The following is a 24,217-nucleotide window of genomic DNA, read 5'->3' on the forward strand; positions in this document are numbered from 1 at the left end:
GGATTAAAATGTGCACAGTAAAGAGATAAACTGATTAAATTGTTTCACTACCGACCAGTGCACCATAAGTGCCCCTGTCAGTCATTTTGGCCAATCGGGTAGCGTGGTACGCTGCGGTGGTTTGTGGGTAGATACATGCGGTATGGGTTTGTACCATGGACTTTGAATGGCTGCATCTGTACATGTTTCCACTTGGTCAGCTTTTAAGATCACATGGCCTCAGCTTTCATTTCTACGCTAACAATACTCAAATATACATCCATACCAAACCTGACACTGATGTGGCTGTCTCTATTCTATCTAATTGCATCTCTGACGTAAAAATTTGGATGACTCAAAACTTCCTTTATCTTAACTGCGACAAGACTGAAGTCATGCTTATTGGCACCCCCATCAACTTCGTAAAGCCAGTCCTGTAACCCTATTTGTAGATGGTTCTGTACTTGAGCTTCAATCTAAATTGAAAAACCTTGGGGTTATATTAGATTCTGGCTTAAGATTTGACCCACATGTGCAGCATACTGTCAAAACGTCTTTTTTTCACCTCAGAAATATTGCTAGACTATGCCCTATGCTGTAACTAACTGTGGCTGAAAACTGATCAACACGTTTGTGTTCTCTCGAATTGACTACTGTAATGCTCTACTCGCTGGGGTATCTAAATCTACTTTGAACAAACTGCAGTATGTCCAGAATTCAGCAGCCAGAATCCTGACCAGGTCTAGTGCAAATGATCACATTACTATCCTGGAGTCCTTGCACTGGCTTCCGGTCAGATTCCATGTAGACTTTAAAATCCTCATGCTCACCCTATAAGGCTCTGCATGGCTTGGCACCTCAGGACCTGTCTGTACTATTATCTCCCTACTCCCCACCTCGCAACTTTCGCTCTTCTAATTCTGCTCTCCTTACTGTCCCCCAAGCCTGTCTATATTGTATGGGTGACAGGGGCTTCTCCTGTTATGCCCCCAAACTCTGGAACTCTCTCCCCGAAGGATATCAGAAAGTCACCTTCTCTAAACTCCTTCAAATCCTGACTCAAAACCCTCTTCTTTAGAAAAGCTTATTTAACTGGTTCCATTCTTCAGCCTTCTGCTTTTCTTAGTACCACCATCCACGGTCTCCTCTATATATTGTAATTGTGGTTTATCTTGTGTATTCTTTTTAATTATTGTTGTTGTCATTCTGTAAAGCGCTTTGAGAAGCCACCTTTAAAGGCGCTATATAAAATAAAGTTTATTATTATTATTATATAGAGTGTTGTTATATAAATATAGTTAATTAAAGATATATTATTACATGTTTATAATATATCGCTGGTTAGAGACTTGGTGTGCATCCAATAGAATAACCTTTATTAATAATTGGAACAGTGGTAGTAGTAACAATGTGCACGGTCCTTCTCACTCTGACGTCCCTTATGAAAATCACCGAAATAGGTCTTTGGAGAGATTTCTATCCAAGTGCTCAATTACACTCACTTTTCCTTATCTCACTTAGTATATTATTAAATTGATTATTCCTTTATATATAAGAAAGATAGACATAGGATACAGCATTGTGATATTTGTAGAACTGATTTTTCAGACCATGCTCCTCACTCACTGTCCATGCAATTAAGTAACAATCGTAGAAGTACAACATGGAGGTTGAATTTGAGTCTTTTCAACAATCCACAGTTTAAAGAACAAATAAAACAAGAATTAAATACTTTTTTGGAAGAGAATGATAATGGAGAAGTGGAACCAGAGACGATATGGGACACATTAAAGTCAGGACAGTTGGACAGTTATTGCTCTGATCACTCATAAAAAGCAATTAAAAATACCTGATCTGATATAAAAGTAAAAGAGCTTGAGAAGAAAGATAAAGAAAAACATGATTCAAAACACTTGCAAGAAATACAATTAGGAACGAAATGGATTTCATATATACATGGGAAATTATATATATATACAGGAAATCATATATAAACAGGAAATCTCCTGATATGCTCCCAAGCTCTGGAACTCTCTCTCCAAGGATATCAGAGAGTCACCTTCTCTAAACTCCTTGAAATCCAGACTCAAAACCCTCTTCTTCAGAAAAGCCTTTACTTAACTGGTTCAATTCTTCACCCCTCTGCTTTTCCTAATACCACCATCCATGGTCTCCTCTATGTATTGTAATTGTAATTTATCTTGTGTATTCTTCTTATTTATTGTCATCCTGTAAAGCGCTTTGAGAAGCCACCTTTAAAGGCACTATATAAAATAAAGTTTTTTTATTATTATTATTATAAATTGAAAAAAATATCATAATTACTAGACAATATTATGAGTTGGAGTCAAAATCACTAATGCTGTTGGCAAGATAATAAAAAAACAGGCTGATAATACAGATGTAGCCATTCAGAATGTGCAATAAAACCCTTAAATTAAAACCCCTACATTTTTTGTACATCAGTCCAAGCGTTCTGAATTCTCTCAAAAACATTAAAAATGATACTGTAAGGCACAATGGACAACTGATTCTTTATTTTTTTTTAAAGAAAATAAAAAATAAGGAACATTGACGTGACCCTGCCTAACTTAAATATTGCAAGACTTTAAGAGCTATAAAAAACGGGTTTAGATAGTACGCTGGGCAAACATTCCGAGGTCAAATTCTTCCAGCACGGGGGTACCTTTAAAGCGGAGACGACGGCACCGAAATTTTTTGGCGCGCCTTCTCTTTAAAGCCCTGGCCAAATATGAAGACAGTACGTACAGTTATAATTCCAAAGGAATTAAAAACTACACATCCCAGTTACCATGGTGGTGCTTGTGATCATTGCGTTTAACCAACGAAACAGGGCGAAAAATCAGTCACATGACTTTGGGGCAGAGTTTCGAAAGCTTAACCTATCAGCAACAAAGCGAAATTTACACGATAGGCTACCTCAAACTGTCAGTTACATGACTGTGTATGTCGCTTAAGCCACTCCTATATGACATTTTAGTTATGGAGGCGAGAAGACGCCCCCCCCCCCCCACCCCTCTCTGGGTGTCTGATTTGCCACCATGTTTAACCGTCCGTGTCCGAATCGCAGTAGCTACGCGTACTAAATAAAGTTCATCCCAGCTACAAAACATATATTTTTGTGGTAAGAGGGCGCAAAACATCAGTATTTACTGCTATTAATTACTGTACGATTTATAGTTGAAATCTGAGCCTAGATATAAAGTTAGATATAAAGTTAAAATCTCAACAAAGCAATGTAGGAAATACAGAGAAAATAAATCCTTTCTGACATCTAAAATCAGTTTCGATCAAGGTCTCTAAAACGAACAAGAAAAAGAGGATTTTCGGAGGGCAATTACGCTGTGTTTATATAGGATAAGTGATCTATGAGCAATCTAATTTCTTGTTCGTTTAAAACAGTGAAATGTCAGCTGCAAAAGATCGCACCAGAAACAGCACTCTCTCTGCCTGTCATAGACGTTCAGGAAAGGCTGAATGAAGTCATGTCAAGAACAATAATTCGGTGATTAATAATAACAGTTGTAGGACAAGAAACAAAAGATAATGAAAACTTAAGCTTTTTTAGGCTAAAACTCAAGGTCATTCTACAAATTAAGGCAAATGAAAATTCAGGATGTTAAAGTGCTAGAGGTGTAAAAAATACAAAAATGCACATGAGTAAAAAGTTTTAGAAATGGAGCAGGTGTTGCTTTGAAATAAGCAAACAGAAAAAAAAGCCATGACTATAGTGCAGAAGAGGGATGCAGGAACACTTGCTTAGATATACAAAAAAATCACAAAAAGGTGTATGTTACAAAAGAACATGCAAACATGTTCATCATGTACATGAACATGTACATCAATTTCCCTTCACGATCAATAAAGTCTTATCTATAAACATGAAACAGAGTGAGGAATCAGAAAATTAGCATGCATAAAAAACAGCAATTCTGTCAATGAGCCCTAAATGAATTAATAGCAACCATGGTTTCATGGAGGGCTTCTCAGATAATTGGGCATTCATGTAGATTGCCAGGTGAAAGGATTTGTAAACATACTTTGTTAAAGCAAGTTAGTTTTTTCTGCAACACATAAAATACATTTTTCCAAGAAAGTTTAGCCTTTGTCACTAATGAAACCACTAAATAAAGACATAAATATAGAAATCTTAAGATTTTTTTTATTCAATGTTGGTAGCAGGATGAACTGTGCTGAGTGTATATTTTGTCCCAGAGTTGCTGCAAGATGTTAACAGTGAAAAAAGGTATTTAGAAATGAGTTATTTCAAGAAGAACATTTTCAGAATAATTGCAAATCTAGCAGGATAGATAAAGCACAGAAAACAGGCAGTTAGATTGATCAGATTAGTATGAAAAGTTATTTAGCAAAGGGAATGAGGAGAGTGACAAACTAGTATACTTTAGATCTTTTTATCTGAACTAGGGAAAACTGATCATGTTTCTCTATAACAATAATAAAAAACTTTATTTTATATATCACCTTTAAAAGTGGCATCTCAAAGCAATACAGTAGATATAAAAACAGATAAAAGGACCACAGATTACAACGTAAATACATATAAGAAAGACAAGCAGTTAGAGGTGCTACCAAACTTAGAAAATGAAGCAGATACAGACACTAAGTCTTCTGAAAAGAAAGGTTCTGAGGTTAGATTTAAATGCACTCAGGGTACGTGACTGATATCACTGGGAATACAAATTGAGAGCTCTGGGGTGCAGCTAGAGAAGACCCTGTCACCCACAGAATGTAGATGTTCTTGAGGACAGCTAGAAGACCAGAGTCAGACGGACAAAGGTGGGGAGTAGACAGATCATAAGCCATATACTGTAGGTACTGAATGAGGATGAGGATTTTGAAGTTGACTCGAAACCTGATAGGTAACCAATGCAAGGACTTGAAAACAGGTGTAATGCATCCCTGATAGGATTCTCGCTGTCATATTCTGAACATATTGAAGATTGCTCAGTGTGGATTTAATTTCCCCAGTGAACAGGATGTGCATTTATTAATTCTAGAAAAAAAAGCCTTTCTTGATTTCTCTAGTTCTTAGTTTCTCTAGTTCCCTTTAAAATAAACTATTATTCCACAATGCAGAGTATTACATGGACAGTATTTACACATGATATTTGTGATTTAAAGAAATGAACACAAGCAGCTTTTGGAGATTTAAGTGTTGTTATTGCAGGATAAAAGACTAGAGATGTTGGTAAGAAGAAGATAATTTTGGGATAGCTGAGGAATACACTGATAACAAGAACACTTCCTAATGGGGTTAGGCATACTTTTGATGAAGATGATGAAGTTAACAGACTGTATGTTTACATAGATACTGAAATGAGGATTGTATTTTAGATTTTGTGTAGTTGCTAGCATTGAACTGTGTGTTGGATGCACATGAATTGAAGGAATGGGCAAACATAGCTGATGCGGATCCACAGAGCCAGCATATTAAGATGTTTATAATTAGAGGCAATTTGTTTAAATAACTAGGTATGGATACTGATGTGCAAGAGAGGTGGAAAGGCTGTTTCCTTAAGCCAGCACTATAAAATATTTTATTCTCAGTGAGATGCTGCCATTTCATAGTGGGTTTCTAACACTGTGTATAGTTCCATCCACACAGTGCCTTTACTTCCATCCATTTCTAATCTCTTTATCCAGTACAGAGGATTTGGAGCCTATCCCAGTAAGCAACGGACACAAGGCAGAATACACCCTGGACATAGCGCCAGTCCATCACAGGACAGACAGACACAAACACACACACACCAGGGCCAGTTTTCCCATAAACCAATTAACTTACCAGTATGTTTTGGAGTGCGAGAGTCATATCACACATATGGAGAAAAACCATGTAACCCATAGAGAACATGCAAACCCCACACACACAGGATGGCAGGAATTGAACCTAGGACCCCAGTGCTCCAAGATAGCAATGCTAACCACTTTGCCACCATTATAAATGGATGTATATCTTAGTTATCTTTCTAGTTCACAGGTTTGCATGCATAATTTAATTTTGAAAGCCACTGAGACATCAGGTACTACTGTTGTATTTATGAAAAAGAAACAAAACAAAAAGCATACTAACAACTGTGCCATCCTACTCTTTAGTTAATACAATTTATTATTTATAAACAGTTAACATTGTTAGCAAAATATTTTGAATTATATTTCACCCTATTTTTTCTTAAGTTTTGTATTTAACTTATTATATGATAGTCAGATTTAATGTAAATTTGAACAATGAAAATATATTTTTACAAGATGCGGGGGAAAGTGCAACAAATTATTACAGTGCTAAATTTCATATTGATTGCTAATAGTTTATGCTAACACCTAACTTTCTTAATTAGATGTATTTAAAACAGTGAACTAAGTGTAACATACCATTCAGAAATACAATCGAGAATAGTTTTGTGGTGTTTGTATGGATGAAATGTTTCTAAAATGTATAACGTAACAAAATTAAGGACGATTAAAATCTGTAATCTTTCCACTTGTAATGTCATTAGACAGAACAAGAGGTTTCTGCTTTGTCTAAGGATGGTATCAAAAAGTAGTCTAAGTGGTGAGAAAGCTGTGCTTAATGATAATTAAGTGACTTAAAATTAAAAAGAGATGGTTCATATTGCTTGATTAATTTTAAAAACTAAGTTATAAATACAGACGCGATTGCTGCCATAAGTGCTCCAGGCAGCAGAACGTTCATTCTGTACAGCTGAGCTCCGCACCTCCTCCCTCTCTCGGTGCCGCGCCCCTCTCTGACGGAGCGCAGTGGGCGGTACGCTATTTTCAGAGCCTCTGATTGGGAAAAAAAGACCTGCTGATCAGTTTCACACACCAGGAAGAGAAAAGAATGGGATTTTTTCTCTTCAAAACGTGTGTTGTCTTTATGAAATTTGTGTATTTTAAACGTTTAATTTAAAAGTAAAAACCTTACAGCGTACACAAAGATTCTGAGCTGGTCACGAGGAAGAAAAATCACCCATTTTTCGCACATAAAAAGTGGTTTTTAACTCTCGAAACCTGTTTTTATATGTTTTAAAGTCGTGCAATGTCTAAGTTAAGCAGGAACACATCATTATGTCTCATTTTTTATTTATTTTTTAAAAATTTTAAAAATCGTTTGCCCAGCCTATAGATAGTTTAAAAACAAACACTTTTTATGCAAGAAAAATGGATGATTTTTCTCCCTCATGACAATTTTTGTGTAATCTATACGTTAATTTTTACTTTTTAATTAAATGTTTTAAACAATTTAATTTTGTAAATGCAACATGCGAAAATTTCATTCGAAAGGCTTCAGTGTGTTAACAAAAAATCTACTAACAAAGCTGCTTGTAAGAACAAGGTGACTTTCTGCTCCAGCGACTGAACCAAAGAACCCCACACAGCTCAGCTCAAAAACATTTCAAATTGCTCAACTGAACAAAACTACAATGGGACCTAACTGACTTTAATATTCCCTATCATGTAGTATTAAATGAACATTGCACTATTTTTACAACAATAAAGGCAAGTGTTCTTATTACGTATTCTTCGAAAAGGATAAAACATAGCTTTTCATGACAGTAGTTATGCAGTAGTTAGAACAAACACATCAAAACTTTTCCAAAATAACCACAAGTTACCGAGTTAAATGATGCATAAAATGTTTATGAAGATGGTGGAATACTGTGTGTACTTTATTTTTTTATATTTAGCTACCACTACCATCTACTGTATCTACATTAGGTTTATATTATGTATGAGACCGTATAGCTTTAAAGGCACTACAGTACAATATGTGTGAAATATATTTTTCACTAAATTGAAATCAAAATTTAAAGTTAAATTATCCTGATTACTCATTGCTGAAATTTACATTAAGGCACAATATAGATTATCTCAATGCAGATGTAAGGCTGAAAGAAGCACATCGGTTCACAACAAGCCACAGTAGAATAATAAACTATTTTTTCATATATTTAACTGAATAATGTTGTTTTTGTAATATTTATTTATGACGTATCCTTTTTAATTAATTCAATATTTTAAAATACTGTAATATGCAGTTTAAAATTACTTTGCACTGCAAAATACTACATTTTTGCATTATCCGCTATGCATTCTGAATGGCAGGACCTGTATACATATATAAAATAAGAGACTGTAATTGTAATGCTATGCTATATAAATGGGAAGAAATCCAAAAAACTTTGACTAAATATTACAGAAAATTAATCCACAACCTCATTCAGAAAGTGAAGAACATATTGATGCTTTTTTTGGAATCACTTTGATTACCATTTCTTACTGAAGAACAAAATAATTAAAACATTAAAAGCAATGATAAGACCGGAATAATTGAACTGTGCAATTATGAGGCTCAGAGCTAATAAATCACCTGACACTGATAGTTTTAATTCAGAATGGTATAAAATGTACTGAACTGGGTTAATATTATATCTCCTTTCAGCTTGCAACTCAACGTTCATTGACAGAAAAATGTCTTTATCATAGAGAGAAACTATCATCTCAGTTATCCCTAAGGAGGGAAAAGACTGGATTGATGATCATTCAGACTAGTCCCAATCCTTAATGTGGAATATAAAATATATGCAACTATTCTGGCTAAATTTGAGAAACAGGATTCATCTACAGAGGCAGCCATTCAAAATGTGCGGCACAAACCCGTACAGCAAGAAATTACCCACAAGTCACTGCGTTGTACTACGGTACATGATTGGCTGGCCAAAATGACTAACAGGGGCATTCGTGGTGTATTGGTCATTAGTGAAAAGATTTAATCATTTAATCTCTTTACTGTGCATGTTTAAATCCGCTTAGTATTGAATATTTATATGGAATTTTACAACTAAACGGAAATTTTTGTAGCTGCGCATAAAAAGAAGAGGAGCATAACGCATCTGATGATCATAAATGATATAAATTTAGGAACATAAACATATTATGTAAACTGTATATGGCTGGTATTGGTATTTTAAAGAAAATATACACACCAGTATTCCACTTTCTTCCTAAACATTTTAAGCATCAAAGTTTTACATGTGGTTATTGGAAACATTTTTACATGCTCCTTCTGACTATATTAAGTTTATATACTTTGTAAAAAGTTATAATGTTTCACCTTTTCTGAAAATACGCTTGTTATCAGAGTAAACAAAAGCATACTTTTTGAATTTCATTAAAAGGGAATATAATATGTAATCACTTATCTAAAGAAATTAATAACAATATAATTATATTCATATACTGTAGCTCAAATAGTAGTATAATAAAGTTTCTATGGATATGTGTGCTTAAGTTTCACTCCTTTTCCATGTGATTATGTCTGTGGCGTGATGGCTTAAGCGTGTACCTTGTGTGCCAGGCGTTGTAGGATCGAACTCAGCTCTTTAAACAAATAAACCTTTCTTTGAAAAACTAGAATAGCAAATATTATGGACACTATATTGACATTTTTTATATTTATAAATATCACAACATGTTTGAGGCTAGGTCATTTATTAAGAACAATGAATAAATTGAAGCTGCTACTACTGTCGTTATTACTGATAATAAATATTATCGACCATATATTGAATTTGTTGGTATTTCTAAATATCACAAAACGTTCAAATTTAATACTATTAGTAATATCTTCCATAAAGACTTTGATGCATAAAATATTTCAGCATAATTAAATAGAAATAGAAAAATAGAAAATTTAAAATGCTGCCTTGATAAAGTGTGGAATTTGTCTATGGTCAAAAGCGCAAGCACCTTGAGTTAGGAAACTGGTTTTGCTAAAAATATTACTACTATTGTTACTTTGTTTTCAATTCCAGCACTGTACCCCTGGGTCCAGATCAGATTCTTCTGCGGGGAGCCCAGCTGAGAAATACCCAGTGGGTTCATGGGATTGTTGTCTACACAGGGCATGATACAAAACTGATGCAGGTATACCCTTCCTTGTGTTGGATCAATGTCCATTCATTTAATGAATTGTTTTGAGGCTAGTTTCACAACAGCTTATTGTTCATATTAATATGTCCTCCGTTAGATAATGTACTTTGCATGCATTTCTTTTGTATTTGTTTATCATTCTCTGAAAAAAATGTTATTTCCATAAACCACAAAATAAATATGAATAACTTGAATACCAAGTGTAACTTCACAAACCCATGCAGTACTGACAAAAATCATGAAATGGTTTGATCAAAAAGTAACCAAAATATGGTTAATTTAGTGTCCAACTGAGGAGATGAATCATGTTTATAATGCAGATCTGTATATGTATTACATTTTTTTAGTATGTTATATAGTTGTGATTTATATGCTGACATGATGTTTAGGAATTTTGAATTTGTTTTATTCTTAAATCAGTGAAATATTTTTTTTAATGTTTACTAAACAGATGCTGACAGCTAGTAACAGTGTTACATGCTGTTTTTTACAAGAATTAATGTAACATTGATATGAATGTACTACAAAAAGCCAACTATTGCATTCACAAATTTCTGGAGCAAAAATGGTAGAATACATCAAGCACTATTTTTATGGACCTGTCTCTCAGCACAAATCAAGCAACCCAAATCAGGAGAACGCAGCCTCAGAAAATTATACTTAATGTAAAATATAAACAGTATAAACAGAAAGTAACTTGTTTACAGATCCAGCCATTCCAAATTTGCGAGGTACTCTGCGTTAAAATGCAGTGAGCATGGCGCATCATACCGCATGTGGTGCTAATTAAGCTTAACGTCTCATATACAGCATTTGAGTCAGAAAACTTTCGAATCCCGGTCACTGCTGCGGGACAATGTTTTTCCAGTTAAGAATTTAAGTTGTATACTCCAGTTGTAAATTATTTTTAATAATTTTAAACTGTGTATTACAGCATGTTATTCATTAAACATTAAAAAGCCGGTATATTTTATAAAAGCAAGATTGCACAGTTGGAAAAAAGTACACAACCTTCCACCTTCATCATAAATATTTTAATTATGCATTAATTTTTTGCATCAAAGTCTTTAACTTGGTAACTTAGATTCGTCCTGGGTTTAACATGCTTGTTCTAACATTATTAAGCTTATATTCTGTTTTTCATAAAAAGTTATAATGTTTTAACCTCTTCTAAGAACAGTACACCACTTGCTGTTACTGTAAAAAAAAACGTTGTACTGATTTAATACCACTTGATAGTAATATTAATATGGAGTCGTGTAACTAAGCAGCTAAAATATTTTGGAAATTATTTAGTACATTTTGGAAATATTTTGACATTCATTTTTTTTTAAAGCTTGTATTGTTCTTATAGTGGTAATGGATAACTTACTCCCATTACATGTACAGTAATGTTGAAACAGTACAGAATGTTGAAACCGTACTATGACAGTGGAGATGTGTTACACCTTCAAGTAAGCCAGTGACTGTTGTTTACTATGTTGAGATTAAGTTGTGAAACTCTGCGGAAATTATTCTGTACAGTTATAGAGCAGACACGTTGTGTATTGCCTCATACACTTGTTAAAATGTTCCAATTTTGATGTGATATGGAAGATATTATTAATAGTATTAATAATGAGTGACCTTGGACAGGTTGTAAGCTCAAAGTATTAATGTGGACCGCTTTCTTTGTAAACGTCTCCATCAGTTTAACTCATCAGTTTTTTTTTCAGCTTTTTAATATTTTAAAAGAAGGCCCAATTGATGTTTCAATTAAATATTTAGAATATGCCTTGCTATAATACAAACTTTCTAAGGAGATACCTAGCTCCGATGCTGTATCATGCTCTATTTGTACCCAATCCTTTACTATTTCTGATTTAAACCGCCTTTGCTTGAACTGAGCCAAATGCCAAGTAATAATTGTAGAAATTAGGTAGCTCTAACCCACCTTTATTTTTTGCTGCACTGTCTTTCAAAAGAACAACAAGCTTTTTTCCCTTTTCAGTCCAAATATGTAATCATTTTATGCAGTGCCTCAAACCATTTCTTGTCAATCTTTAAAGGTATCATTCTCAGTGTATAATTTACTTTAGGTAGTGTTGGCATCTTGACTATATTAATTCTACCCCACATGAAATAGGTAAACATCTCTATCTGAGTATGTCCCCATTTATTTTATTTAACAAGTCTCTTAAATTAACATCTTTGGCAGCCCCAGATACCCTATCTCTGTTGTAACTCGTACTGGGTGAGCAATCTTAGTATTCAATGATAATGAATTGAGTTACATAAGCTCCGTTCTGCTTCAGTTGACCTTATAACCTGACATCTTGCCAAAACTTTCAATGACATCTACTGCTGCTGAGATTTTTATGAACACCTATACCTTATATCTGGGCTGATGCTCTTATTTTGCAGGCTAAAGGTTCGAGTGCTAAATTAAATAGTAAAGGTGAAATAGGACACCCTTGTTTGGTGCCTCTATATAAACAGAAAGGTTTGGATATACAGCTGTTAGTCACTGTAGATGCCTGTTGACTGCGATATAAGATTCCAACCCATTTATTAAAATATGGGCCATAACCAAACAATTTTAGCACATTAAATGAGTATTTTCATTCAACTCTTTCAAAGGCCTTCTCAGCATCCAGTGTGCATATAGCTGATTTTGATTTACTGAGTTTAGCATGATGAATCAAATTAAACAGCTTTCTTGTATTATCTGAAGAATATCTATTTTTCATAAATCCTGTTTGATCTGGATGTATGATTTTTGGTAGCACCTTACCTAACTGATTAGCAAGTTCTATAGCTAGAAACTTATTGTCCTAGTTCATTTAGCTTATTAGGCGGTAACTACTGCACAATGATGGATCTTTACGCTTCCTATATAGAAGGGTTATTAAAGACTCCCTAAATGAAAGTGAAGTCGTGTCTGTTAACCACATATTATTAAATGTTTGCAGTAAGATTGGACTAAGTATCGACTGAAATGTCTGGTAGAACTCAGCTGTATATCCATCAGGTCCAGGTGATTAATATTGTGAGAAAAGGAAGCAATTGCTTCTTTAACTTCTGATAGAGTGAGAGATGACTCAAGAATGTTTCTGTCTTCTGTACTAAGTTTTAGGAGCTCTGTATCTGCAAAAAAGCACTGCATATATTGACATTTTTTATATCTCTAAATATCCTAACATGTTTGAAGCTACGTGATTTATTAATAACAAGGAATAATTTAAAACTGCTTGTGTTTTAAAATTGTATTTTGTTTGGGGTGATTTGCCACTCACTGTTTTCACAACCTTCAATTTATAGAAGTGTGCTCTGTACAATGATATAGACGTGGGTAATGTCATCCGCATTAAACAATGCGCTTATCGCACAAATCCTGCTAAACTAGAAATTAGAAGAGTATTATTGGACAATGTTCTTGGGCTCTGGCGGAATTTCTCTGTAAACTGAAGAGTTATGGAGGAGACACGTTGTGTATCGCCTCTTTTTACACTTTTAACAACATTCCAATGTTAATGCAACACAGAAGAAATGATTTACAACCTTTTAAATCTGAAGCTGTTAGCTCTACCTTACACGAAATAAAAAAACATCAAACCTTTGATTGGATGAGATGTCATGATTGTTTTGCAAGGATGTGAAACATGACAATTTGTTACAGTTACCATCAGGACAAAAAAAAAGTGTATTTTTTATTTATTTCTGGCTGCTGCAGTGGCTTGCAATGGCTGGATAGTTAACACTTCCCAATTGCTTTGTCAGTCTGTCCGTGGGGGGAAGGGTGGAGCTCTCCTTGACAGCTGACACTCCTCCATACTCCATAAGTGAAAAATTAATTAAAACACCAATGTAAACATCATATTTACAATTTGTTTAAAATAAAAATGGTTGTTAAGTTCTCAAAAGCTTTCTCAGTCAAGAATGACAATTCACGTAGGGAGCTGTGTAAGCATGCGTAGGCAGGAAAAGATCAGCTAAAGAAGAAATAAAACGCTTTCAGAAAAAACAATGTTTTAGGTGTGAAAAATAAAAACGCCCTTTCAATTGCAGCCTAAACCTTTCCCCACATACCCTGCCCCTGCTGCAATTGGAATATACATAAACAAAGCACTGAAAGCTTTACAGTAGATGATCAGGTGTTTCGGAGACGTAGGAATTGTACGTACAGATGCAGCCATTCAAAATGCGCGGGCGATACCGCATTATTTTCCGGTGCGCTGTATGCAGTCTACCGGGAGTTACCGGTAAATACCGCTAGTTACCAGAAATTCTCCTATAATACCGCAAGCAAAATAATAGTATCCGGAATTTCCGCAAGGTGGAGCTAATAAAGCTCAACCTCTCATGTTTGAGCTGTCGCCATCAAAGTCTTTAACGAAGATATTACTAATAGTATTAATAATGAATGACCTTGTACAAGCTGTAAGTGTAAACTCAAAGTATTGCCCTGGTCCACATTCTTTTTTTCATTGACCGTCTTTGTAAAAGTAACACCACAGCATTTCGCAATCACGCATTTGTTTCCAATCATGCAAAGTACAGTAATTTTTGAGAATCGATTCACCATGCCTTTCACATGCTCATAAAAGAGATTGATTTAGGAACATAAACATACAGATGCAGCCATTCAAAGTGCGCGGTACAGACACGTACCGGAGGTAATTGGCTACGGCGTCGTGCATCGTGACGCGCGATGACGCAAAATACCGCGGTGCGTGATTGGTTGACCGACAGGGGCACTCGTGGTCCGTTGGTCTGTCGTAGAAAGACTTACTGTAAACATCTTTGCCCGTTGTAGATATTGAATTTTACCACTGAAGGGAAATCTTAGTAGCTGAGCATAAAAAGAATAGGAGCATACTGTAACGCGTGTGAAGGCCATAAACTATATGCATTTTGGAACATAAACATACAGTATATAGCTGGTCTTGGTACTTTAAAGAAAAAAATACACACCAGTATTCCATTTCTCCCTAAACATTGTAAGCTTCGAAGTCTTTAACGTGATACCGGAGTCAACAAGCATACTTTTAGAATTTGATTAAAAGGGAATATAATATGGAATCGCGTATCTCAAGAATTTAATAACGGTATGATTACATCCGTGTGCTGCGACAGGGCTGTGTAGGGCTGTTTCGCCTGCCTGTTCATGCGAGCTGTCTTGTAGCCTACTGGTCTAGGTGCGTGACTACCAACTGACAGGTTGTGTGTTCGAATCCAGCTGGTGCTGGACTTTTCATTTTTATTTATTTATTTTTTAATCGCGTAACATAAACATATTACCGTATGCAAACTGTACTGTATACAGTATGTATATGTATATTTAATGTCTTAACTGTGCCCGTTTAATTGAATTTAAAAAAATTATTTAACACGAACATTAAGCTGTTTACATCTTCCGCCTGAAAACAGTCACCCGTTGCTACCCAACGCAGAAACACAGCCACTAACTAGCAAAGAGAGGACATTAGCTACCCAATATGATAAAGAAATAAATGATTATTTTGTTTATTTCTTTTGCACATTTATTTGAACATTTCCATCGATTGTACAAGCACTTGGAAACTGTCCAATCCCTAGTTCATCAGGCATTTTACCGGTCTGGCGCCGGTCTGTGTCTTCCAGGATATAATGCCAGCGAACTCTTGTTTTTATGTCCACTATAACAGACAATCTCCTTTGCTTTTAACCGAGCGTTTAATAATTTCCTAAAATGAAAATGATTTACTTTATTTCCCTCACGGGATCAATAAAAGTATCTATCATCTGTCTAAACTATGGGGCAGAATTCTGGGGTCTCCCCATACCAGAGATTATGGTAGGGCTTCAGAATGGTGATTGGCTGACACCATCTGACACCCCTCTGATTGGAGAAAAAAGACGTGCTGGTTTGCTATACATACTGTACCAGGAAGAGGATTTCTTTCTATTCAAAATGTGTATTTTAAAAGTTTAAGAAGTAAAAACCTTACAGTGTACACAGATTTCTAAACTGATCAGGATCGTTATCTTTGTCTTATGCATAATAATGTTCACCGCTCTGTCTAGCAAATTAATAATAAACTTTATTTTATATAGCATTTTAAACGAATAAGTAATTAGATTGCTCATAAACCTAATCACTTGCTTTTTCTTTTTATTTAGGCTCAGATTTCAACTATAGATCGTATTATTAATAACCATAATAACAACCAACCAACAAAAACAACCATATAAACATAATACCAACCAAAAACATAGATAACGACCACAATACAAAATCAAATATATCAAACCATTTTACTCTCGCAAAGTCCTCCAATTATCATAATCCCGCCCCTTATGCAAAACCAAACCTTCCTCCCATCCCAGTTTATCCTGTTTATCATAAACAAAATCCACCTCAATTTTCAACATAAAGCATTACACAAAATCAATACCTCAACACTCCATACTCAACACAGTAATTCACAAACAGCCAGAACATGTAACTACACATTCCCAAACAGACCTAATTTCCATAGCCCCGCCCCTTATGCAAAACCAACATCCCTCCCCTGTTCTCTCTCTCCCCTGGCAGTTGTTATTGTTTTTATTTTCAAATAAATTTTAGCAAAGTCATGTATCTTAAGATTTTTATATTTATGTCTTTATTTAGTGGTTTCATTAGTGACAAAGGCTAAACTTTCTTGGAAAAATGTCTTTTATGTAAACCATGTTTGCTATTAATTCATTCAGGGCTAAAATATGTTCATTGTCTTCTAATGAAAGAAGGGTTCCTTTCGCCGTAGTCGGGTTGAAATTAGAAGCTTGCCATGCCCGGACTGTTACACCAACGCATTAGCATGTTAAAGTGATTTCATTGAGGAGCCTAGCCTTTAACTAGTAAGTACTGTACTTACTGGGTTTTGAGGGGGGGGGAGGTGTCTTTCGCTGGAAATCTCGCCTCCTACTTTGAAAATACCCGTGAAACCGGTTCAATTCGTCACAGCCAGCACTCCTGCACAGAGGGGGGTTGTACTTGCAGTGTATACAGTACACGCGTTATGCTCTTCGTTAATGTCTAAGCCGGAACATATCATTATATCTCATTTTGTATTTCTTAAAAAAAAATCGTTTTCCCAGCCTAACAGTATTGTTTTTAACCTGTAAAGCGCTTTGAGGAGCCACCTTTAAAGGCGCCATATACAATAAAGTTCATTATTATTACTATTGTAAAGTTTTATTTAATCTCTGAGCCATACTGATTCTTCTGGAAGCCAGTTTCCGCCAGGGAGTAAAAAAAAAAACACACTATGGTATTCTCTCCAATGCAGTGCAGTTAAAAACATACCTCTGATGCTGCTCCTAAATGAATATCGTTTATGACCATCAGAAGCTTTATGCTCCTTTTCTTTTTTCCAGTGGATTGAACAGGGAGAGGCATTTCATGATGTACTTTTCACTGATGAAACAACAGTGGCTCTGGAACAGTTTTCAACCATGTCGTTTTATAAAAAGGGGAGATATGTACACGTTACTGAAGCTAAAAGTTTAGCCTTTGTCACTGATGTAACCACTAAATAAAGACATATAGATATCCCTACGTTACAGACTGTATATGGCTGGTATTGGTAGTTTAAAGAAAAAATACACACCAGTATTCCACTTTCTCCCTAAACATTTTAAGCATCAGAGTCTTACATGTGGTTATTTCGGAAACGTTTGTACGTGCTCCTTCTGACCATGTTACTGTTTACTGTTACTGACCATATTAAGTTTAAGTGCCTGTGGGCACTTTTCCTGTCCGTGGGGGGTGGACCGTCTTTCATTAGAAGGTTAGTCTGTTCTACTCTGAGAATGTAGAGGGGGTGGAAAGTGCCCGCGGTCATTTAATTAGTATTAAAATTCGCACTGATTCCCTTGCGAAGACACGGACATAGGAATATTCGTGGTCAAAAAATTCATAAAAACGACAAAGTGAAGGCTGTGAAAACATTCACAATGTACTTTATACACAAAGCAAATATACCCCCCCCCCCCTCTCAATTCAATTCAAGCTGCTTTATTAGCATGACAGATGGGTACAATCAGTGTTGGGTATTTACTTTGCTTTGAGATGCCACTTTTAAAGGTGATATATAAAATCAAGGCTTTAACTTGCTTTAACTCCGCAAGTCTGAGTTCTTGTGTCTGTCCTATCCGAACCCGAAAGTATAACAATATGTATCTTTATAGCAGGTGGTGTACAGCTTTTTAGTATAGATTACACTTTTCTAAAATGTATTTAAAAAATAAAAACGATTACAATCTAATCTTTCCACGTTTGATCCCAAAATAAATCTAAACGGGGAGAAAGCTATGCTGAAAGTTTATTAAGATACTTAGAAGACAAAGATATCAATTTATGTTGCATTTGTCTGATTGTGAATCAAAAAGCACATATATTTAAACCCGCATTTGCGATTTAAATCAAAACGTTATTTAAATCAATATAAATGTTTATATTGTAACGCCTAGGTGACTATTCATTGTTATTAAAATGACTTAAATTCGATCATGTTGTGATATTTAGAAATATACATTTGTTTGGTGCGAGTGAGGTTTTATTTAATCTCTGACTCAGTGATGGCCTGGCATGGTGAGGTGCGCTGGCAGCTATGTGGTGTTACGCAGTGGTGGCCTGACACGGTGAGGTGCCCTGGCAGCTGTATGATGCAGTGGTGGCCTGGCACGGTGAGGTGCGCTGGCAGCTGTGTGATGCAGTGGTGGCCTGGCACGGTGAGGTGCGCTGGCAGCTGTGTGATGCAGTGGTGGCCTGGCACAGTGAGGTGCGCTGGCAGCTGTGTGATGCAGTGGTGGCCTGGCACGGTGAGGTGCGCTGACAGCCATGTGGTGTGGCGCAGTTGTGGCCTGGCACGGTGAAGTGCGCTGGCAGCTGTGTGATGCAGTGGTGGCCGGGCACGGTGAGGTGCGCTGGCAGGTGGGTGATGCAGTGGTGGCCTGGCACGGTGAGGTGCGCTGGCAGCTGTGTGATGCAGTGGTGGTCGGGTATGTAGAGGTGCACTGGCAGCTGTGTGGTGTGACGCTGTGGTGGCCTGGCACGGTGAGGTGCGCTGGCAGCTGTGTGATGCAGTGGTGGCCTGGCACGGTGAGGTGCGCTGGCAGCTGGGTGATGCAGTGGTGGCCTGGCACGGTGAGGTGCGCTGGCAGCTGTGTGGTGTGACGCAGTGGTGGAAATGTTCACCATGTTTCACCATGCTGAAAATGTTTGTACCAGACTTTTTTGAGGCCTGTTTAATTGTGTCTGAAGTCTGATGTTGTAACTTTTATTGTTAAAAAGATCCATGAAAATGTCACTACTAAAGTTAGCTGGTACTGTTGGTATTGTAAGTGGCAAGTAGAGCTCATATTTTAGATTTTGTGTAATTGCTAGCGTTGAACTGTGTGTTGGATGCACATGAATATATTCATTATATGCCAGCGCACCTCACCGTGCCAGGCCACCACTGCGTCACACCACACAGCTGCCAGCGCACTTCACCGTGCCAGGCCACCACTGCGTCACACCACACAGCTGCCAGCGCACCTCACGGTGCAAGGCCACCACTGCATCACCCACCTGCCAGCGCACCTCACCGTGCCCGGCCACCACTGCATCACACAGCTGCCAGCGCACTTCACCGTGCCAGGCCACAACTGCGCCACACCACACAGCTGTCAGCGCACCTCACCGTGCCAGGCCACCACTGCATCACACAGCTGCCAGCGCACCTCACTGTGCCAGGCCACCACTGCGTCACAACACACAGCTGCCAGTGCACCTCTACATACCCGACCACCACTGCATCACACAGCTGCCAGCGCACCTCACCGTGCCAGGCCACCACTGCGTCACATAGCTGCAAGCGCACCTCACCGTGCCAGGCCACCACTTCATCATACAGCTGCCAGGGCACCTCACCGTGTCAGGCCACCACTGCGTCACACATATTTCAGCGCCATATATTTCATGGATATTATGGAATATAATGGATGGATATCTTAGTTATCTTTCTGGTTCACAGGTTTGCATGCATAATTTAATTTTGAAAGCCACTGAGACATCAGGTACTACTGTTGTATTTATGAAAAAGAAACAAAACAAAAAACATACTAACAACTGTGCCATCCTGCTCCTTAGTTAATACATTTTATTATTCATAAACAGTTAACATTGTTAGCAAAATATTTTGAATTATATTTAACCCTATTTTTTCTTTAGTTTTGTATTTAACTTATTATATGATAGTCAGACTTAATGTATATTTGAACAATGAAAATATATTTTTACAAGATTTTACATTAAGCACTTAAAATTAATATGGTTAATAATAGTAAACTGTAACATGCTGTAACAAGATCGGTTAAACTGCGAAGAAAATGCTTTCAGAGAAAATGTTTCAGGTGTGAAGAACATAGATCTCCAATGCAATTTCAACCAAACCTGTTCCCACACACCCTGCCCCCACTACCATTAGAATATACACAAACATTTTAGCGTTTCATTCTGAGCAGAAGACCCTCACACCTGAAGAGTGCTGGCTGTGACGAATTAAACCGGTTTTACAGGTTTCAATCACAGACCATGTGACATGGGACTCAGTAAACTAACACACAGCGCCACCGGATTTGATAATACCTAACCAAAATCCGCAATATGGAAACAGAACCTGTGTAATTGTTGATAGATGATGTACTCGTAACATTTTTTCAAGACGAACTACAACATTTAAAAAATGACTTGTATGTACTTGATATCTCTAATCAATCCACGGGTCCCAGCACAAAACGAAACTAAAACGCATACCGTTTCGCGCTTCTTATTAGTTGCTCAAAAGTAATTTGACCGTATGAAATGCATAATATAAACCTAGAAACATTTACGTGAGCAGTACTTAAGCACTGTAGTATCGGTGTTAAGACATACCTCTCAAATACTGTAAATCAAGTTAAAAATATCTCAAGACCGATTCTGGTCATAATGAAACCATGTTTCGTGTATGTTTTCTTTTTCATCTTGAAATAACTCATTTCTAAATACCTTTTTCACTGTTAACATCTTGCAGCAACTCTGCCACAAAATATACACTCTGACAGTTCATCCTGCTACCAACATTAAATAAAACAAATCTTAAGATTTCTATATTTATGTCTTTATTTAGTGGTTTCATTAGTGACAAAGGCTAAACTTTCTTGGAAAAATGTATTTTATGTGCTGCGGAAAAAACTGACTTGCTTTAACAAAATATGTTTACAAATCCTTTCACCTGGCATTTTCGTAGTTAGAAATTATGGAACGCTCTGTTAAAAGCAAGGGAGTTTTTATGTCCGTTGAAGTTCTTTTGCAACATGAATATAATTATATCGTTATTAATTTCTTGAGATACGCGATTCCATATTATATTCCCTTTTAATCAAATTCTAAAAGTATGCTTGTTGACTCCGGTATCACGTTAGTTAAAGACTTCGAAGCTTACAATGTTTAGGGAGAAATGGAATAATGGTGCCGATTCCTGGAACACCCCTCTGAAGTGGTTCCATAAAATCTGGTATACGGAAAAGAAAGCGTTGATAAATACATGTGTCTTTTAATACACTCTTTGCTGTGCTCTTGAGGATCCTTGTGATATTTTAAGCTCTAGTTGAATGATAGGTGTCGCATTTTAAATCATTTTCGTAGTTAGAAATTATGAAACGCCCTGTTAAAAGCAAGGAAGTTTTTATGCCCGTTGAAGTAAAACAAAATGCCTGACAAAGTATGGCTTGGACAGATTCCAAGTGCTTGTACAAATGTGCTAAAGAAATTATACTTTGAGTATACAGCTTGTCCAAAGTCATCCATTATTATTACTATTAGTAATATCTTCAGTAAAGGCTTTGATGCATAAATATTTCTGATAAAGGTAGGTTGTGTACTTTTGTCCAACTGAGCAATCTTGCTTTCATAAAATATACCAACATTTTAATGACTGATGATTAACATGCTGTAATACACAGTTCAAAATTAAAGGCTCAAATGCTGTACATGAGTGGTTAAGCTCCCCCTGGCGGTTTTACAAGGCGACGCCAGATAGTTAGTCACGTGACACACGTGAACTACGTGATACCCCGGTGGGCGTGTCGCGGTATGCCGCGAAATACCTCACCCATTTTGAATGGCTGCATCTGTATTACCATATGCAAACTGTACTGTATACAGTATGTATATGTATATTTAATGTCTTAACTATGCCCGTTTAAGTATTGAATATTTATATGGAATTTTACCACTGAAGGGAAATCTTAGTGCCTGAGCATAAAAAGAATAGGAGCATACTGCAACGCGTGTGAAGGCCATAAACGATATTAATTTTGGAACTTAAACATACAGTATATGGCTGGTCTCGGTACTTTAAAGAAAACATACACACCAGTATTCCATTTCTCCCTAAACATTTTAAGCATCGAAGTCTTTAACTAACGTGATACCGGAGTCAACAAGCATACTTTTAGAATTTGATTAAAAGGGAGTATAATATGGAATTGCGTATCTAAAGAAATTAATAACGATATAATTATATTCATGTACCGCAACACAAGAATAGTACACGCTGTACATTGTCTGTTGATAATGTTTCTGTAGTGCTTTTTCAGCACTCTGCATGTGACCTTGCTGGTGGCGCTGTGGGTTAGGTTCCTGACTCCCATGTCACACGGTCTGTGATCGAATCCCACTGTGGAACCATGACTTTTTTTTTAACAAACATTTCTTTGAAAAAATGAAACGTTTCCCTTGGTCAGAGATTAAATAAAACCTCACTCGCACCAAACAAATTTATATTTCTAAATATCACAACATGATCGAATTTAAGTCATTTTAATAACAATGAATAGTCACCTATGCGTTACAAAATAAACATTTATATTGATTTGAATTGCGTTTTGATTTAAATCGTAAACGCGTGTTTAAATATATGTGTTTTTTGATTCACAATCAGACAAATGCAACATAAATTGATATCTTTGTCTTCTAAGTATCTTAATAAACTTTCAGCATAGCTTTCTCCCCGTTTAGATTTATTTTTCTTGGGAACTTGGGATCAAACGTGGAAAGATTAGATTGTAATCGTTTTTATTTTTTAAATACATTGTGGAGTTAAAGCAAGTTAAAGCCTTGATTTTATATATCACCTTTAAAAGTGGAATCTCAAAGCAAAGTAAATACCCAACACCGATAAGCGCATTGTACCCCTCTGTCATGCTAATAAAGCACCTTGAATTGAATTGAATTGAATTGAGGGATAGACATGCAAATAAGATACACTCCACAGACATTCACAACAGCGACATATCATAAAACGTTTGCACATATAGTTAAGTTATTACTTGGTTTTCAAAGTGCAATGAAATACAATATTGTTGTTTTTATCCTGTAAAGCGTTTTGAGAAGCCACCTTTAAAGGCGATTTTTAAAAGCGCTGAATCTTATGGAATGTGTTCCGCTGGGGATCTAACCCCAGCGTCTAACCCCTCTGACTGGAGAAAAAAGACGTGCTGGTTTGCTATACTGTACATACTGTACCAGGAAGATGATTTCTTTCTATTCGAAACGTGTATTTTAAAAGTTTAAGAAGTAAAGACCTTACAGCATACACAGATTTCTAAACTGATCAGGATCGTTATCTTTGTCTTATCCATAATAATGTTCACCGCTCTGTCCAGCAAGTTAATAATAAACTTTATTTTATATAGCGTTTTAAACGAATAAGTAATTAGATTGCTCATAAACCCAATCGCTTTTTCTACATAAACACAGCGTGATTGCTCTCTGAAAATGCTTTTTCTTTATATTTAGGCTCAGATTTCAACAATAGATCGAATTATTATAAACTTTTTTTAAAGGGGATGAGAAGAGTGACAAACTAGTATACAGTACTTTAAAACATTAATAAAATAATAATAAAAACAATAATAAAAAACATTGCCACACCCGGACCGTTAAACCAACGCATTAGCACATCATAGCCCATTGAGGAGCCGGGCGCAATAACTGTTTTGTCCCTTGATTTACTGATCTGTATTAATTACAGAAATCGAGTTCCTGCTCTTTGCAGACGACGTGGTCCTGCTGTCGCCCACAAAACAGAGGCTGCGGCAGAACCTGGCACTGCTGGAGCAGCACTGTCAGACCTGAGCGCTGACAGTCAATCTGGACAAGACCAGAGTTATGGTTTTCCAGAAAAAAAGCCAGACCTCCAGTAGTCTTCCTGAAATCGTCAGATTATGA

The 24,217-nt window shown here is 36.4% G+C and overlaps 1 protein-coding gene across 6 annotated transcripts in view; it reads left to right on the forward strand.

Annotated features, from left to right (window-relative positions):
* Nucleotides 1-24,217, forward strand: part of atp8a1 (ATPase phospholipid transporting 8A1) — a 347,507-nt gene that overhangs the window by 149,146 nt on the left and 174,144 nt on the right. For all 6 annotated transcript variants that reach the window (XM_088627575.1, XM_088627593.1, XM_088627583.1 and 3 more), the window contains one exon: nucleotides 9,837-9,948. In XM_088627575.1, coding sequence (XP_088483701.1) covers nucleotides 9,837-9,948 — 112 coding nt within the window. The remainder of the gene's footprint in view (nucleotides 1-9,836; nucleotides 9,949-24,217) is intronic.

This window comes from Lepisosteus platostomus, chromosome 1, assembly GCF_059453375.1.
Source record: "Lepisosteus platostomus isolate fLepPlt1 chromosome 1, fLepPlt1.hap1, whole genome shotgun sequence".
In the NCBI taxonomy this organism is placed as follows: domain Eukaryota; kingdom Metazoa; phylum Chordata; class Actinopteri; order Semionotiformes; family Lepisosteidae; genus Lepisosteus; species Lepisosteus platostomus.